Source organism: Vipera berus (assembly GCF_964194415.1).
Source record: "Vipera berus genome assembly, chromosome: 12".
Taxonomy (NCBI): domain Eukaryota; kingdom Metazoa; phylum Chordata; class Lepidosauria; order Squamata; family Viperidae; genus Vipera; species Vipera berus.
The window spans coordinates 18286035-18305362 of NC_138215.1; the positions used below are offsets into that span (position 1 = coordinate 18286035).

Here is a 19328-nt window from a genome sequence, read left to right on the forward strand (position 1 = left end):
CTTGCTCGGAGAAGACAGGATCTTTTCCATTTCCACGAGAAGACAAGTAGGACACTTGAAATCAACCCCGATTAGAAAACAATTCCTGGTTTCAGGGATTGTGTATGTCTAGTTTAGTGAAAAGAAGGCCTACGATACGAAAGCAGTCTTCCAGTATCTCAGGAGCTGCCACCAAGAAGAGGGGGTCAAGCTGTTCTCCAAAGCGCCCGAAGGCAGGACAAGAAGCAACGGATGGAAACTAATCAAGGAGAGAAGCAACCTGGAACTAAGGAGGAATTTCCTGACAGTGAGAACAATTAACCAGTGGAACGACCTGCCTCCAGAAGTTGTGGGTGTCTCATCACTGAAGGCTTTTAAGAAAAGCCGCTTATCTGGAATGACATAGGATATGCTGCATGAGCAGGAGGTTGGACTAGAAGACCTCCAGGATCCCTTCCAACTCTGTTATCCTGTATTTCCCAAGCTTTCAAAGCAAGCTTTTGCTTGTCCTTCTGAACAGGGTGAAAATTATAAAAGAAGCTTTTGGAATTTTGGAGAACAAATTTGAACCTGTGTCCGCTGAGCAGGAATTGTTTTTCACTACCTGAAAGAACTCCCTGGCCAGAGGGGGTTGAATTGGTTGTTTCCCCTCAACCCCCATTGTCCATTCCATTCCCAAACTGGGTGTATTTTCCTCCAACAAAAGGGCTGGAAGATTTTTGGGAAGTTGCAGTAAGCATGCATAGTTATGGTCATTTGAGTTTTCTGTAGGAAATGACTTCAATCACACCATTCAGAGCCTTGGTGGAGCAGTGGGCTAATGCCTCCTTAAGTAACACCAGCTGCCTGCAATTATTGCAGGTTCGCATCCCACCAGGCTCAAGGTTGACTCAGCCTTCCATCCTTCCGAGGTAGGTAAAATGAGGACCCAGATTGTTGGGGGCAATTAAGCTGACTTTGTAATAATGCCGCTTGGGGTGTGTGTGAAAGCCCTAATAAGCAGGCATATACATAGAATGAAGGCTACTGCTACGTTTGTAAGCCGCCCTGAGTCTTCGGAGAAGGGCGGGATATAAATGGAATTAAAATAAAAAAAATAAAAAAAATTCATCCTTGAACTCAGTGGCACTCTCAAACCAGTCCTGTATCCCAGAAAAATGTCCGGCCACTTGGCCAGGATGGACAGGAAGACACGGCAGCCAGACTTAAGGGAAAAAAAACATTAATCAGGATGTATTCCTCGAAAAACCAGAAGTGCAAATTGCTTATCAAAAAAAATAATTTCCATGAGAAATCAGTGTCCAGTTGGATTTGAAATAAATTAACATCTATAGCTACAGATGATTATAAATCCTCACCACCAGCTGGATAAAGTGTCGTAAATATCATTATGATAATCAGCTGGCAAATCTCCAGCATTATGATATTATTCATGGGCTAAATGATCATAAATATAACAATCTGCTGGAGCAATTAGCATGACATAAATTACCTCCAGAAATGCAACCTTTTGCAGAACCAGGAATACAGTTCTTGCATTAGTTAAGAAAAATCATTCTTAGATCCTCCCTTTATTTTGCGCAACATAAAGCCGCGTACTGGATGCTCCCACTTCCTATTTTCACCACCACAACAACCCTGCCAGGTGGGTCAGGATTGACCTAATAATCTCCCAGCTGGTGTCTGTGCTTAAGGAAAATCTGGAACTTGCACCCTTCTGCTTTCTAGGCCAACTCTTCTTTTTAAAACTATTTTTCCAACCTGACCCAGCTCCGTCAGCTGGGAAACAGTGGCTGAGTTACTCCAGAACAACTCCACCTAGTTTCAGGAAAAGAGGACCAGAAGCAAGCTGCTGAGTTCTGAACCATCATCCCTCCGTGTCAGGGAGGCGCCAATAATCAGATTGTGAGAATCTGGTTAACTCCTGCTTCTGCTTTGTTCTCTGTTTCCCCTGGATTCACCCCTGATATCCTGCTCACCACTTGTTTTCAGTAATCACACAAGCTTACACACTGCTTACAATAATCACACAGCCGTCTGTCATTCATCACGAGGTCAGGAGACCTTGCTTGGAAAGATGAAAAATGTTTCATCTGATGTTTCCCATTGCAGCCTGAAAACACAAGACTGAGTATTAGCCTCTCTCACAAGCCTTCTTTTTGCAAACTAACTAACTAACTAACTAACTAACTAACTAACTAACTAACTAACTAACATCTGGGGATCAGCTAGCCATCAAGGTCAGGTGATCAAGGTCAGGTCAGAAAAGAGCAACAAAGATGATTAAGGGACTGGAGGATAAAAGATACGAAGAACAGTTGCAGGAATTGGGTATGTCTAGTCTAGTGAAAAGAAGGACGAGGGGGGACACGATAGCAGTCTTCCAATATTGAGGGGCTACCACAAAGAAAAGGGGGTCAGCCTATTCCCCCAAAGCGCCTGAAGGCAGGAGAAGAAGCAACAGATGGAAACTCATCAAGGAGAGAAGCAAGGAGAAATTTCCCGACAGTGAGAACAATTAACCAGTAGACCAACGTGTCTCCAGAAGTTGTGACTGCTCCATCACTGGAGGCTTTTAAGAAGACACCCATTTGTCTGAAATGGTACAGGGTCCCCTGCTTGAGCAGGGGGCTGGATTAGATGACCTCCAAAGTCCCTTCCAATGCTGTTATTCTGTTATCCAAACCGGTTTGCTCCCCCTCTATTTTGGACCGCCTTTTGCAAGAACTGATGCATTTGTGTGATCAGATGTCCCTTCTTTCAATCCACGTTCTTGTTCAAATGCTTTCCCATGCGTTGAAGGGAGGATTGCAAATGAACCCTGAAATTTTTTGGGGGGTGATACCCCCACCCCACCGCCCCAGCCTGGGCTGTCAAATCATTTCCCCAAGGAGGAACCCTTTGCTGTCCATATTTCTCTTCTTCCCAATGTTTTCACTTTTGCTGCAGTGGCAGGTTCGATCCCGGTGAGGCTTCTGCTCTCTTTCCCTCTGCAACACGCTCCCATTGTCTGCATTGTTCAACCAGCTTCCCTCTGCTCCTTCCCGCTGCTTTTACCCGCTGCTATTGCTATTAGAGACTATGAAACCCAAAACTATTACAGTAAATGGCGGTGAAAGTTTTCCCGTGTAGCCAAAGCCTCTGAATGCTTTCTCGCCCGGAGTTATTAAATATTTCTGCCTTTCTGGTCGTTGCTAAAAGGACATTTCCTGGCATCGCCGAGACAAAGAGATGGTGATATGGGCAACAATGCCATGAATGAATGAATGAATGAATGAATAATAGAATAAATGTGTCGCCATTTCCTTAGTTGCAACTGCTGAGAAAGGTCCTTCAGGATATGGAAGCCACCCCCTTCCACCTTACTCCCCCGTGTAACTCCAACCCATGGTAAGAATTTTAAAAGCTGTATAGGTGCGCAAGACCCCAACTCCTGAAAAAAACAACAACAACTGCTTCCTCCCCTAAGCTGAAGCTTTTAGGATCTGTCTGATCAATTTAAACTTTTAGGACCTATCAATGATTTGATTTCCCCAATTTTTGGCCCCCAGCACGAAGACTTTTAATTCTTTATCTGCTCGTTTCCTCTCCCCTCCTTTCCCCATAAACATTTACAGAATGTGTGCGATTACTGATGCCCTTTTATGATTCATATTATACAAATGGAGAATGAGGCATTTGGGTAGCTCTCAGGGCTGGGCTGAAAAGTCCTTTGACTTCATAAGTGACTTAGGACCGCTCCTTGGAGTGAACGCCATCGCAATATCCTGATCGCCACAAGATTAAATTTTGGGTGCTTTGCAACTGGCGTGCACTGAGGACCATTGCACTGTCCTGGGGGGTCATGTGGTAGGGGGAGCCAGATTGGCTTAACGACCACACACATTTTTAACGACTGCTTTGATTCACTTAGCAACCGTGGTAAAAAAAAAATCAGGCAAGATTCACTTAATGCAGAGCCATGGAAATTCTGGTCCCAATTTTGTATTTGTAAGATGAGGATAGTATGATAGATAGATAGATAGATAGATAGATAGATAGATAGATAGATAGATAGATAAGATAGATAAGATAGATAAAGAGAGAGAGAGATTGTGTATATACATACACTGTATGTATATGTGTGCTTCTATCATCTTTCTACTTATAATCTGCCTGCCTGCCTGCCTCTCTCTCTCTCTCTCTCTCTCTCCCTCTCTCTCTCTCTCTCCTCTCTCTCTCTCTCTCTCTCTCTCTCTCTCTCTCTCTCTCTCTCTCTCTCTTTCTTATCTATCTAATCTCTATTCTCTCATCTGTCTCCCCTCCCTCTGCCTGCCTGCCTGCCTAACCACCTAACCTACCTATTGACAGCTAGCACCTTAAGAATACCTGTGTGATGTAGGTGTAGAGATAGAGAGATTCTATGTCTGTGGCTACGCCTGGGCCCTGGAGGTGTGGGACCATCTGTAGAGAGATACTCCCCAGTTCTGACATCTGGCAGAACTGAAGAAGCTTCTGGGACAGAGAGGTGAATCGTTTCGGGGGGGGGGGAGAACCCCCAGAAAGTCTAGTTGCCTTTTGGAAAAGCATCTTTGGGAGGGGGTGGGGACACAATCCCAGGACCCGGAGGATTGAGAATCTCTACAGCAGGGGTCTTCAAACTTGGCCCTTTTATGACTTGCGGACTTCAACTCCCAGAATTCCTCAGCCAGCAAAGCTGGCTGAGGAATTCTGGGAGTTGAAGTCCGCAAGTCATAAAAGGGCCAAGTTTGAAGACCCCTGCTCTACAGACCTAAGAGAGACCCCGGATGGAGGCATCTAGCTCAGGTTCCAAATTCCGCCCCTCTCCCACGCCGCTTTCTTCACCTTGCCCCGCCCCCGCCGGGGGTTGGCCAGCTCTTATAGCCGCTTTCACCTTCGCTCCGGTTCCCAAAGCGAAGTCGGAGACGGGCCGCTCCGAAGTGAAGAGACGCTCAGCATGTTCCCACCGCCGCCGCGCCGCCGCCCCGCAGCCTCCGTCGCCCGCCGCCCGCCGGCGCTGCTGCTGCTGCTGCTGGTGCTGCCGTTGCTGCGCTGCGCCGCCGTCCCTCACGCCGCCAGTCCCCGCATCCTGACCGGGGCGCTGGGTAAGCCGGGCGGGCGCGTCTCCGGGGCGCTGGCAGGGGGGGGGGGAGCGAGGGCGGGGGGGGGGTCGCGGGGCTCCTGGGGACGCGGCGACACCCCCCTCTCTTGCGAGGCCGTCCTCCCACCTGTTCGGTTCGGGAGGGGAACTTTGGGGAGGGGGAGGAATCCGCGGGCGGGATGGGCGGCTGATGAAAGACAAGAAAAAAGGAAGGAAGGAAGGAAGGAAGGAAAGAGAAAGAAAGAAAGAAAGAAAGAAAGAGAAGGAAAGAAGGAAGGAAGGAAAGGAAGGAAGGAAGGAAAGAAAGAAAGAAAGAAAGAAAGAAAGAAAGAAGAAAGAAAGAGAAAGAAAGTCCATTAATCCTGAACCTAACTGGGAGATGGAGCCAGATAAAAACAAAGCAACACGTGGGCTCCTTGGTGCTCTCTGAGCTTGATTCCTTGCTTGTAGACGTTTCATTACCCAACTAGGAAGGAAGGAAGGAAAGAAAGAGAAAGAAAGAAAGAAAAAGAAAAAAAGAGAAGGAAGGAAGGAAGGAAGGAAGGAAGGAAGGAAGGAAGGAAGGAAGGAAGGAAGGAAAGAAAGAAAGAAAGGAAGAAAGAAAGAAAGGGAAAGAAGGAAGGAAGGAAGGAAAGAAAGAAAGAAAGAAAGAAGAAAGAAAGAAAGAAAGAAAGAAAGAAAGAAAGAAAGAAAGAAAGAAAGAAAGGAAGGAAGGAAGGGAGAGAGAAGGTCCATTAATCCTGAACCTAACTGGGAGATGGAGCCAGATAAAAACAAAGCAACACGTGGGCTCCTTGGTGCTCTCTGAGCTTGATTCCTTGCTTGTAGACGTTTCATTACAAGGTAACGCCATAAGTGCTAGTAGGATTTACCCTCATGCTAAGAAGGATGCGCCCACTGCCCTGCTTGCGTTGGCCACAAACTTAGCCTACTCTGTTGACTCACCTTGTTACTGCAATAATAAAACTTTCTCTGCTGCATCTCTTTTCGTTTGGATGGTGGGAACGGGAAAAACAAACAATCAAACCCCTTACCTCTCCAGCCCTGGAGCTGGCAAGGTGAGGAGGCATCTCCAGGGGTTTCTAGGGGATGTGCTGGGAAATGAGAGAAATGATCAAGGACCGTAGAAAACGCCTCCGTTTCCTAAAACCCTTCATCCTTCTCTCCTTTCTGGCTAGCGGAGATTTGCTTGCTCTTCTACGCTCTCTCTAAATAGGTCACCAGGGGAGGTGCACGCAAGGATTTCTTTAGGGACCGGTTCATATTCTGGCTGAGTTTTTTCTCATCGGTGGCGTTCTAAAGTTGTGTGGGATGACAGGTGTGGATGGAGGGTGCGTTTGTTAGCCTGCTTTTAACTTCCCTGTAGTTTTACTTTTTAAGAGGTCAAAATAATGTCACCTTTAAGGTGCTCTTTGTGGGTTCAGCAAAGTCTCGCTGGTGACGTGAGATTTATAGCCGGGCAAAATGATCCGTGAATGTACCGGATTTATTGATTTTTTTCGAGGGATGCATTCTCTTTGTGTTATATTTTTGTGGTTGCAAAGGGTTGCCAAATAGGATTTTATCCATCCCTGGTTACTTCCATTAACTTGGCCACCGGCAGTCCAATTGTCAGGGAGAATATTTTAATGTTTTCCTAAAAATATGTGTGCATCAAGGAGGCAAACTTTTTCTCACTCATCTGCTTCCAAGATCTGTATCTCCAGTAGGAGGCATAAATAGGGATCTGTACAACCGTTAATTCCAATAGACATTATCAAGTCACACCAAAGAAATCAAGGATGAACCATCAATCAGAATAGGGCTGAGAAGGATCTTGGAGGTCTTCTAGTTCAACCCCCTGCTCAAGCAGGAGACCCTATACCTTTTCAGACAAGTCCAGTCCCTTCTTCAAAGCCTCCAGTGTTGGAGTACCTACTACTTCTGGTGGCAAGCTGTTCCACTGGTTGATTGTTCTCACCATTAGAACGTTTCTCCTTAATTGCAGGTTGCTTCTTTCCTTGATTAATTTCCATCCGTTGTTTCTCGTCCTGCCTTCTGGTGCTTCGGAGAATAGCTTGACCCCCCCCTCTTCTTTGTGGCAGCCCCTCAAATACTGGAATAGTGCTATCGTGTCACACACACACACACACACACACACACACACACACACAAGTCCTTTTCTCTAGACTGGCCATACGCAAATCCTGCAACCATTCTTCCTATGTTTTAGTCTCCAGGCCTTTGATCTTCTTCTCTGCACTTTTCCCAAAACCTCAACCTCTTTTTTGTAATGTGATGATCAAAACTGGATGCAGGATTCGAGTTGTGGTCTTACTATAAAGCGGTACTAATCCTTCATGTGATTTTTAATTCTACATGTTTTGACCACATAAAGGCAATTTCACTTCTACTTGGCAAGAGTTCGTTGGGAGGGAAATCAACTCATCCCCACTTCAACCAATCAGGTCAGAGGAACATAAGAGAGAGGAGGAATGAATACCAAGGCATTGATATTCAGTGGAAGACTGCTCCTGAAGGTGGAGGTTCTGGATCACTTGTACAGAACCCCTTAATTTAACCTAGGCTTCTTTCATTTGTCATCCTGGGGGGGGGGGTTGGTTAGGGTGTTCCGATCCAGAACTCTTCTGAGTCCGGATGAGAAACTGCAACTGTGAGACGAATCTTAACAGCACACTGTGAGAGTTAGCCTTGCGTATTTGTGCATTGCATATTGTAGTGTCTAATCTCTGTTAGAGGAGTTATGTCAGCTCAAATTGCCAGGCCCAGATGGGAATGACATAATAAAAGATACATCCTGATTCCCGAGATGGGATTACGAGGTCTCCAAAGGATTTCCGTGCCAGATGAATCAACCTTGCTTACGAAGAGAGGATTATGACCTTATTTCTTGGCATGGGAACTTCTGTAGCTTTTGTTTTCTGATCCCGGTGCTGCACACGGCCTTGGAATTGTTGATTAAATCCAATTTATGGGGATCTCTCAGCCCGTGGATCTGCAACCTGCAGAATTTAGATAGGTATTATAGGAATAGAATAGGTAAAGGTAAAGGTTCCCCCGCACATGCGTGCTAGTCGTTTCCGACTCTAGGGGCCGGTGCTCATCTCCGTTTCAAAGCCGAAGAGCCAGCGCTTGTCCGAGGACGTCTCCGTGGTCATGTGGCCGGCTTGACTAGACGCTCGTCCGTGATTCCCTGGACAAAAGTTGATTGCCTTGGAGAAGAGATGGCATTGGTGTCATCTCTTCTTCAAGGGGTGGACTTCAACTCCCAGAATTCCCCAGCCAGCATGGGAGTTGAAATCCACCCCCTTTTAAATGTGCCAAGATTGAGAAACCTTGGATTGCTCAGTCCAGAGATTGAAACAAGTATGAGAAAGAAACTCAAAAAAAGCATCTCTTGGATTTATTTAGCATATAATGGGTCAGAAAGATTTTTTTTCCTTCCTTCCTTCCTTCCTTCCTTCCTTCCTTCCTTCCTTCCTTCCTTCCTTCCTTCCTTCCTTCCTTCCTTTAAAAGGACAAGGTAGGGTTAGGGTTAGCAGAAATTTGCTTTGCAGGGAAACATTGTGGGGAAAATTTGTGTACGTAAAGAATATTTGATCTGCTTTCAACATACATCTTCCTTCTTGCTCCCAGATTTTGTAATTTTGTATTAAAGCTCTTCTTGGGGTATTTTTGTTTTTCCCCCCCTTGTTTGTTGTTGCATGCAAGTTGAACAGTTCAGATCTGATTTCCTTCCTTTATTACATGCACAGATGAGCGTATACGTGATACAGTAAGGAACAGGCTAAAATTTGCCTGAAATATTTCTGAGAAATGTAGTAAAATGTTTTCCGGTGAGGTTAGTCAAGAGGCAGAAAAATTACAGTCTCAAATTGAACAATTTAACGCATCATTTCACAACTCCCGAATTGCCACAAGTCATCTCAGGAGGCCAAATGGCCCATAGTATAGTTTGAGAGCTGGCTCTGCGTGTTCACACATCAACCAAGAAGGTAGCCTGACACACCCCCATGGGATGTTTCCTGAATGAAACACGGACATCGTCGTGATTATAATGACCCTTTTTAAAAATAATCACCACACCACCGATAATGTGATTTATAGAAAGTCCTTGACTTACAACCCCGATTGAGCCCCAAATGGATGTTGTTAATTGAGTTTTGCCCCATTTTATGATCTTTCTAGCCACAGTTGTTAAGTGAATCATTGCGGTTGTTTAAGTTAGTCAATCGGTCGTTAAGTGAATCTGGCTTCCCCCGTTGACTTTGCTCATCAGAAGGGCGCAAAAGGGGATCACGTGACCCCGGGAGATGCTGCGACCGTCGTAAATATGAGTCAGTTGTGAGTTGCAGGTAGTATCAATCCTTTTGTTGAGTAGCCTCAAATATTTCAAGCCCTGATCCATGAAGGCTTAGGAAGAAAGCATGAATCGCCACCACCCAAAGCCACCTGCAAGCATTCTGCTAGCCTGAGTTGGTGTGTGGGTGTGTGAATCCAGTTAGTGAGATAAATATGCAAAGAATTCAGAAAGGACTCTGTGGTCTTAAGGAGTGTAAAAATTATTTATTTATTTGTTTGTCTGTCTGTCTGTCTATCTCTCTTTCTCTCTCTCTCTCTCTCTCTCTCTCTATATATATATATATATATATATAATCTCTCTCTCTATATATATATATATCTACTTATATATATCTCTCTCATCTATCTATCTATCTATCTATCTATCTATCTATCTATCTATCTATCTATCTACCTACCTACCTACCTACCTATTTATGAACCTACGGTAGCTCAATGTTTCTCAAGCTCAGCCACTTGAAGATGGGTGGACTTCAACTCCCAGAATTCCCCCAGCCAGATTGCTGGTGATGGTGGTGGTGGTGGTGGTGGGAATTCTGGGAGTTGAAGTCCCAAGGCTGGGCGCTGAAGTCCATCCATCTTCAAGCGGCTGAGCTTGAGAAACACTGAGGACGAAACCGCAACCATCCCTCAGGCTGTGGGTTTTAGGAAGTGACACAGTGCTCTTGAATGGGTTAAAGGCTAACTGGGATTGCTTCACCTCTGTGGGAGTGTCCATCTTTAGTCCGCCTGACCAGTTTGCAGGGATCCAGAACTCCGTCCCTCTTTTTACCTTTCTCCTACTTCGTTATCCTCCTGATCTTCTATCTTATCTGAACTCCCCTTATGGAAAATTCCGAGGACAGCAAGACTATCCCATGTTATCTTTATGGCTTCAAGTTTAAACTATGTTCTGTTTCAATCTCCTTCTCAGAGGGTGAAGGTGATCGTCTCTCTAAACCTTTCCTGCCAAGTTTATCCTGCAATTTAGCCCATAGCCCTTGATCTTCTGCTTTTTCTTTACTGAAAGAGCTTCTGGAGGAAAAGAATGCCTTAATGAATGAGCATATATAAAAGAGCTACAATGCCACAAGGTATTTCTTAACGATTGGTTCTGGAGTTATATTTTTCCCCCCAGTCCTTCTCCAACCGTTGGCCTGTGCTCACTCTTTGAGAAAAGTTAAAACTTCTGCATTGTGATAAAAAGGTAAAGGATCCCCCGCACATGCGTGCTAGTCGTTTCCAAATCTAGGGGCCGGTGGAAAGTCCAAAGTCAAGGTGTGCTAATGTTGACCTGGCAAAGAAAGTTCTTCCACAATCCAACACTGTTGGATACGATCCCGTCCTTTAGTAGAAACGTTTATTTGATGTAACTTTAGAAGGGTCATCCAACCACTTACATGTTATGGTTTGCGAAGTGGAATTATTTGACAATCTGTATCTCCTGAACTAAGATGAAAGTGTAAATGAACTCTGGGTTTGTGTGAACACTACTTCTCACACAGTTAAACAAGCTGATCCCAGATCCAGCCATGTCTGACAGAAGTAACTTGTTTAGGTTAGTGTTTCTTCACTTTGGCAACTTTAAGGTTGTGTGGACTTCAAATCCTAAAGCGGTGGTTCTCAACTTGTGGTCCATGGACCCCGGGGGAGGGGCTACAGTGTTGTCACAGGGGATCCACGAAGGCTTGAAGAAATGTTACGATTTAAATCTTGAGTTAAGCCTTGGTGGTCTGTGGGGAAGAAAAGGTTGACAACCATTGTCCTCCTAGACCAGGGGTCTTCAAACTTGGCCCTTTTATGACTTGTGGACTTCAGCTCCCAGAATTCCTCATGCTGACCCCTGTCCTAGACAGTCCCAACTGGCATGCTTTAAGATGTGTGAACTTCAACTCTGCAGAATGGCTAGCTTGGGAATTCTGGTAGTTGAAATCCACACACCTTGAAGTTATCAAGGTTGAGTAACAGTTATGGACAAGCACTCCTATAATACTGTTCCAGGTGGGTCATGATAGTTGGGTCTCCTCAGAGTTCCAACTCCTGGAGAACACCAGATCAGAGGAAATTCTGATAAAATAAAAACACCAGCTGCCTGCAATTAGTGCAGGTTCGAGTCCCACCAGGCTCAAGTTTGACTCAGCCTTCCATCCTTCCGAGGTAGGTAAAATGAGGACCCAGATTGTTGGGGGCAATTAAGCTGACTTTGTAATAATGCCGCTTGGGGTGTGTGTGAAAGCCCTAATAAGCAGGCATATACATAGAATGAAGGCGACTGCTAAGCTTGTAAGCCGCCCTGAGTCTTCGGAGAAGGGCGGGATATAAATGGAATTAAAATAATAATAATAAAAAAATATATATTCTATTTCCCCTATCTGATTTTGAAGAAAAGAGATGTCTGGAAGAAGTTATAAAAGGGCTGGAATCCACCTTGTTGAAGTTCTAGAAGTTGAAACTGAAAACGAGAAGTCTTGCAAATGGTCTTCCAAAACTTGTATTTCTCTAACTTGGTATAGCTCAGACTCTCTAATAGAAGAATTTCCTATTGGCATTGATCGATTTACATACGTAGATATATTTGGCATCTTGGCAGGAAAAAAATAGAAACCACAAACATTTTTATATATATATAATTCCTCTTTCCTGCTGAAGCAACTTTGGTTCAAGCCTTTTATGATCATGATTTTTCTTTTGTGCTGTATTTCATCATGTAACAATGGGGTTCATTTCCTGATGCGGCAGGAAATAAATAGCATTGTCACGTTTCCCCTATATACATACATGTATGTGTGTGTGTGTGTGTGTGTGTGTGTGAGAGAGAGAGAGAGAGAGAGAGAGGGAGAATGATTCATAATAATGTAATGAGTTGTGTTTGCCGAGAGAATCTTTTTGAGTGAGTTTGTCCAATTACTAATTCTGATCTATAAATACTCCCCCCCCCCAAACTCATGGTATTTATTAGAGTTTAAAATCACCCAAGAACCGGTTTTGGGGCAAATTTGCTGAGTGTCATTGAGTTTGTAATTTGAGGATTACTTGTATGTAAGAACTGAGCTCCACTGAGTTCCCCCTACACACACATACCCACAACAACAAACCCACAACAACAACAACCTGGGAAGCTATTCCAACCTAGGAGAGTTTGCAGACTTTGACATAGCCCGTTCTCCTTTCAGACCTGACTCAAAGACAGCAGCGTGGGGTGTTGACCAAAATTCTTCTCTAACCTAGATTTGACCACTGGGTTTTTAGAAAGAGCTGGGCCGTTAAGGCCACAGTAATATTGATCTCTAATGAAAGGCTGTTTTATGAATAATTAAAACCCACATGACCGACCAGTCATATGTGGAGCAGGAGAAATGGAGAAACTCTTCACCAGCTCTAACATCCACCATACTTTCTAGTTAGAGTATGGAGTAGAATAATCTATGTGTAGAAGAGGAAATGTGTTTGTGCGATACACACCCGCGCGCTAAATCATAACTAAACAGCAAAGAGTCAGTCGATCACCATGACTAATGTTGGCTGAACATAGTTGACATGTGGTTGGCAAGATAACTGAGAACTTAGGGCATCTCCAGATATCCATGATATTGTTGGTTTTTGAGGAAATCTTCTGGACTTGATAAGTTTGCTTCCTCGAACTTGTTCCATTTCCTAATTTATTTATGGATCTGTTCTGTTTCTATAGCCGCCCAACTCAACCGAATGACTCTGCGGGGCTTACCCATTCTAAAATGATAAAACCATTAAAAAACAGTAGAACGGTTAAAACACCCCCAAAACACTCCTTTTCCACCTGGCTGACCTGGACTGACAGGCATTTTAATTATATTTACAATTTTTAATTTATTTTTAATTTTTAATTTTAATTTATTGCACAGATGATTTTAATTTTATTTTTATCTTAATTTCTGTACTTATTATATGTTTTGTTGTTAGCCGCCCTGAGTCCTTCGGGAGATAGGGCGGGATATAAATCCCATTAATAAATAAATAAATAAATAAATAAAATAATAAATAATGGAAGCACAGGGTCCTGGTCAAGTCCTGGTTGACGTAGGGTCCTTTTGAAAAGCTTATTCGTTCCAGCATTTGGCACTGGCTTGCAACAAGCAATGTTTCTGCGAAGCCAGTAGCAGTGCCCCTGTTATTTCCTATATCGCAGCAAGAAGATTGCACAGATATGTCCATGTTGGTGAACAGAAACAGAGTTTGACTCAAGATAGCCTTTATTTTTATTTTTTTTACTCTCTTCCTTGATTAGTCAATTTCCTCTAGTTCTTTCTCAAAATAGGCTCTTTCCATTTTGAGTTAAATAATGCTCACTGCTATCTATAAGATGGGATGCTGAAATCTTTCTCCATTCCCAACGTCCCAACTGACTAATTTTCTTTCTTTCTTTCTATTTTTTTACGAGTCTGTGGTTCTCTGTGCAATAGCTTGCTTCACCCTTCATGCTAACCATGGCTTGCTTACCTGTTTTGTTGAACAACCCAGACTAGGTTAACAGGTTGTATTAAGCAGTAGTATTGCTCAGTTTATATCTTAGAATGTTAGGAACATCATGGTTTGTGAACCATGGCTCATGGCTTAGGTTGTTGTAATTCAGCACGTTCAGGGCAAGCAACCGTCTTTGTATGGCTGACTCATTTGAATCCAGACACTACATAATTTGATGTTAATTTAGCGTGTTTTGCCAATGAAAACATTGATGAACAATGTTGCTTCCTCAGAATAAGCTGTAATATTTTGGCTGTAGATTTTTTTCTAAGGAAAAATCATGCCTCAGCAACATTTAACACCCTGTTTTATATGTAATTGTTTCTCAAAAGATAAGAGAGATTTTGTTCCCTTGTTTGTTCTCGTTCTTATCTTGCTCCAAATGTTGCCTCTTAAAGGAAATAATTTTGTTTACAATGCATGGGGATTGTTGTGTTCCTTATTTTAAAAGGCAGTTTGGAAAACATGTTTCGGTTTGAAAGATTTTTTTTTCTACCCTGTCTCTTGGGAAACAGGTCATGCGGTGGTTAACTGTGTATGTGTTTTTTTTAAAAAATGTATTTTCTTTAGTTTGGCTGCAGATAACCTTCGTCCTTGATCTGAATGAACTAATTGTTACAGAAATTGTTTCTCTTATGTAACTGCATCTGGGCAGTGGTGCAATTGACACCTGATGCTGAATGTTTGGTTGGGTTAAGGTTTGGTACATTGTGCAAACACACAAACAAATTAGGTCAATAATTAGATTGAACAGATTGGGTGGAGTCAAGCGCAACTTTGTGTACACTGAAAGGTATTGCAATTTATTGCATGAGTTTTCCCAGGTCATCGCCTACTTCAGTATGATATAATGCCTTTAAAGAAAATTAAAGCCTTACACAGAAATTCTTGCATCTGTACAATACGGGTCGTCCTCAACTTATGTCCACAACTGAGCCCAAAATTGGTTGCTGAGTGAAACATTTGTTAAGAGAATTTTGCTTCACTTAATGCTTTTTCAGGCCACCGTTGTTAAAAGAATCATTGCAGTTGTTAAATTAGTAACACAGTTGTTAAGTGAATCTGGCTTTCCCCATTGACTTTGCTTATCGGAAGGTCGCAGAAGGGAATCACAATATCTCAGGACATTGCAACTGTCATAAATGTGAGCCAGTTGCCAAGCATCCAAATCAGTGGTGGGATTCAAACAGGTGAATGACCGGTTCTCTGTGTGGGCCTAGGCAACAAAAAATTAGCTACCAGTTCTGCCAAAATAATAATAATAATAATAATAATAATAATAATAATAATAATAATAATAATAATAATAATAATAATAATAATAATAATAATAATAATAATAGAAGGGACCTTGGAGGTCATCTAGTCCAACCCCCTGCTCAGGCAGGAAACCCTATACCATTTCAGACAAATGGCTGTCCAGTCTCTTCTTAAAGACTTCCAGTGTTGGAGCATTGACCGCTTCTGGAGGCAAGGAGTTCCACTGGTTAATTGTCCTCACTGTCAGGAAATTCCTCCTTAGTTCTAGGTTGCTTCTCTCTTTGGTTAGTTTCCATCCGTTGCTTCTTGTCCTGCCTCCAGGCCCTTTGGTGCGAAGTGGCTGAATCCCACCACTGGTCCAAATGTAAATCACGTGACCCTAAGGATGCTGCAGTGTGTAAGTGTGAAAAATGGTTCTAAGTCATTTGTTTCAGTGCCGTTGTCATTTTGAATGGTCCCTAAATGAACTGCTGTTGAATTGAGGGTTAACAATATATCTTGTGCTAGCCAGCATCTCACTTTAATGCACGAGGAAGTATGTGTTGAATCTCCTGATCAGCCCTTTAGAAATGGCAGAGCGGCAGCAGTCCTACTATCTGCAAATGAGACAGTTTATAATAGTGTAAGCCATGCTATTTACATAGAAAACTGTGTCAACACCAGAGTATTCTTGAGAATCGAGAAACACCAGAACATGAACAAATATTTCTGAAGCTGTTTAGCAGCTTCTCCAAGCTGGTTGTTGACTTTCCCCCTCCATAAATACAGTTCTCGTCAGAAAGATAGTCTACGCGTCTAGCCAGCGGTGTGGTCTTGACCACATATTTTAATTTTAGATCAGTGTGCCGTGTCAGCCTTGCAACACTGTGTTGTTGGTGGAACACCTCCCCCCCCCCGCCCCCAGACATCTTAACAGAAATGGAGAAAGTTTTTCTCCCTCTCTTACAAAAAGAATTGGAGGAAAGAAGGGGATGAATGCTGCCGTGAGGTGTTTTTTTTTAAATTAGTTTGTAATATAAAGTAAAAAAAAATACAAAGGAAAATTGTAGGAAAATAGGGGAGGGAGAAGGGAAGTAAAAAGTGTGGGGAAAGAAAGGAAAGGTATTGACTTCTGATTCCCTTTGATGCAGTAAAATAAGATAATAGCAAGATAAAAACCTCAGCTTTTTACTTTTATGTAATAGTATAAACTAGCCACTTCTAGAACCACAAACCTATCTAATTGGTAAAACCCACAATCAGAGTTTCATTTTTTTTTCTTCCTCAAGCACGAAGTCCAGAAGTGGTTTCCAAGTAGAAACATAAATGTCTTTTTTTTCCCCTTAATAATGCAGCCCTGAGTTTTGACAGGAAAGGGAAGATATCAATCAATTTCTAAAAACAATTATGGCTAATAAAACAAGCTGGAAACCCCCCTCTCAGAGGATACCCAAATAATGCTTGTTTGTTCAAATGTCTAATGACTGACAGGTCCTCCTTGGGCTATTTTGCGGGCTTCCAGAAGACCACTGTAGGAGACAGGATGCTGAATTAGGTGGACCTCTGGATTAAGCCAACAAAGGTGGTTTGTGCCACTCTCTAAATCAACGTTTCTCAACCTCCACAACTTTAAAAAGTATAGGCTTCAACTGTCTACATCATTCCAGTCCACCGTACCTGTTGAAGTTGCTGAAATTAAGAAACCTTGACCTCAGTGACTGGAGATGGAGGCCTACGATTTTGCTTCAAAAAAGAAAATTTAATTTCCTGATTTCGAAAGGGGGGGGGCGGTGGAAATACTCTGCCCTTCAGAGGAAAGGAAAATGCATCCAAAGAGCCTTTCCAGGAATGAAAATACTTCCCTTTTCCACAACAGGTCAATGTTTTCTTTATCTCCTTCTGGGCTTGGTTGCGCCAGCCATGAGTGACTCTTAGACTCCTGGCAGTTTGCAAATCTTGACCGCAATTTTTCAGAAAGAGCCTTGTAAGCTCATCCATTCCAGCTCTGACTAACTTTTGGCTGACTGTCAGGTTGGAAGGAAAAAGCCCGCATTCTCCCTTCAAGGGCATTGTTGTTTTTCCGTTTTCCGAATGAGTAATGGTGCCCACCAAGAGAAACCACCCAGCTTCTTCACATTCGCCCACGAAAACATGGGTGGTCGCAAGGCGTGGGGTCAACCGTAGTAATAAAGCCAAGGCAGTCTCTAAAAGTGTCCAGACGTTTATTTGCGTCCTACAGAGAAAGTTCTGCCTTTGTGTAGCAAACGTTCTACAAAAACAGGGATGGGGTGGCCTAGCAGTTAAGACGCTGGGCTTATCAGCCGGGTGGTTGGCAGCAGTTCGAGACCTGAGCACCGTGCGATGGGGTGAGCTCCTATCCCTTGCTCCAGCTCCTGCTCATCTAGCAATTTGAAAGCATGCAAATGCAAGTAGACAAATAGGTACCATTCCCGTGGGAAGGTAACAGTGTTCCATGCATCTTTGGTGTATAGCCATGGCGGCCACACAACAAGAAAAACGTCTTCAGACAACGTTGGCTCTCTCAGCCAAGAAACGGAGATATGCACACCCCCTGGAGTCAGACATGACCAGACAGGGGAAACTTTTACCCTTTTACCTTTTCAAAATTTGATCATGTTGAGATACCTGGTTCTTGGCTCGGAGGAGTGCTAATTGTGGGTTTTTTTCCCCCAACAAAACATCATTCAGCACAATGTGGCTTACAAAAGTGTGTGAATCTGCATAAGGACATTGAGATAGAGGTCTAAGTTAACCTTTCTCCTCTCTCTCTCTCTCTTCTCCCCCCCCCCCCGCTTTAGTCCCTGAAGTACTTTTTTCCTAGTATTTTCCTTCAAACGTGGCTTGCTCTCCACTCATCGTGGTTTCCCTTTGCTCATTGCGATGCTCCCCCATCAGCTCTTCTTCTCCTTGGACTTTTCGAGCAGATGCATTAGGGAGGCAACCACAACACTTCCCAGCTTTAAATTTTTAAAGATAACTTAACGGAAGGTCTGAGCAAGTGGTGGAGAGCACCAGCAAATGCATAGCTGAATTTGGCAGTGATTTGAATTGTGTGTGCGTGTATGCTTTTAAAATGAAGTTATTGTGTCCCTCTGGAAACTGTGACATTGCCTGATGGCTTCCTGGACACGTCTAGGCAGGGATTTTTTAGGAACAATGCTGGCGTGGTTGATGTTGTGTTCTTCAAGTATCTTTTTGTTAAAACCTCCCTGTCTTAATAAACAGTCCTTGGCTGTTCTGGTTCCTTCTCTCCCTTCTCCTTCTCCTTCTCCTCCCTCCCTTCTCCTTCTCCCCCTTCTCTCGCTTCCCCTCCTTCTCCATTCTCCTTCTTCACTTTCTCCCTTTCTCCTCCTCCTCCTCTCCTTCTCCTCTCCCCCTTTCCCTTCCTCTTCTCCTTCGTTGAAGGCCTCGCCCGTCCTCTGATTCGACTGGTCAATGCTCTCACGGGCAGCTGCAACTGGGCATCAGGCACCAAACATATCGGGACACTAAACAACTCACAAAGGCGGGCATCTCACAGACGATCTGCAAAATCGACGACTAGACCAGACAAGACGAAGGAACTGAGGAGAACGAGAAATCGTTTCTTGAAGTTGCCTTTCTCAGCTCAGAAGCTGAAGACACTCCTGGCCCACTTGTGCTTTTGCTGATCACTGGCATACGTGGGCTCCGAGCCAAGCCTATCCCTGGGCATGAATTGATGCTCTGTTGAGGGAAAATGTTTTGAAAGGCGCAGGGAAGAACTGTGGCGTAAACATGCAGAATTGGAGGAATGTGCTGGACAGAACGTGGGGCTTGATGAAAATAGGATGGCTTTTGCTAAACTTGTCCAGGTCAAAGGTCAGGATTCTTGACCCCGGCTGTCTTAGATCAGAGTTGGCAGACTCAAGAAGTCTGGGTGACCCTTGGGTTTATTTATTTATTTTTTTTAAAAAAAAATCAGTGACTGAACGTGATTATGGGGAACTGGGCAGAGCTGGCTGTTTTAGGGAAGGAAACCAAGGTCTGGAATGCGATGGAGAGGGCAAGAATAATAAAACCTTTGTAAGCATTCTTTCTGGAACAAGCCGTGGCTTTCTGCTTTGCTGAACAGGGAGGTTTTGACTAGCTGACGCTGTGTGTTCTTTAGCCTTTGGCTTTTGTGCAG

At 43.7% G+C, this 19328-nt stretch overlaps 1 protein-coding gene across 3 annotated transcripts in view; it reads left to right on the forward strand.

Annotated features, from left to right (window-relative positions):
* Positions 1-4300: 4300 nt before the first annotated feature.
* SEMA7A (semaphorin 7A (JohnMiltonHagen blood group)) overlaps positions 4301-19328 on the forward strand; it is a 32267-nt gene continuing 17239 nt past the window's right edge. The window contains exon 1 of one of the 3 annotated variants that reach the window (XM_081337351.1): positions 4301-5084. In XM_081337351.1, the coding sequence (XP_081193477.1) occupies positions 4937-5084 (148 nt within the window). In that variant the 5' untranslated portion in view covers positions 4301-4936. Of the gene's footprint in view, positions 5085-16882; positions 17037-18827; positions 19022-19328 lie in introns of those variants that run through there. The other 2 variants (XM_081337353.1, XM_081337352.1) reach the window with 2 other exon arrangements.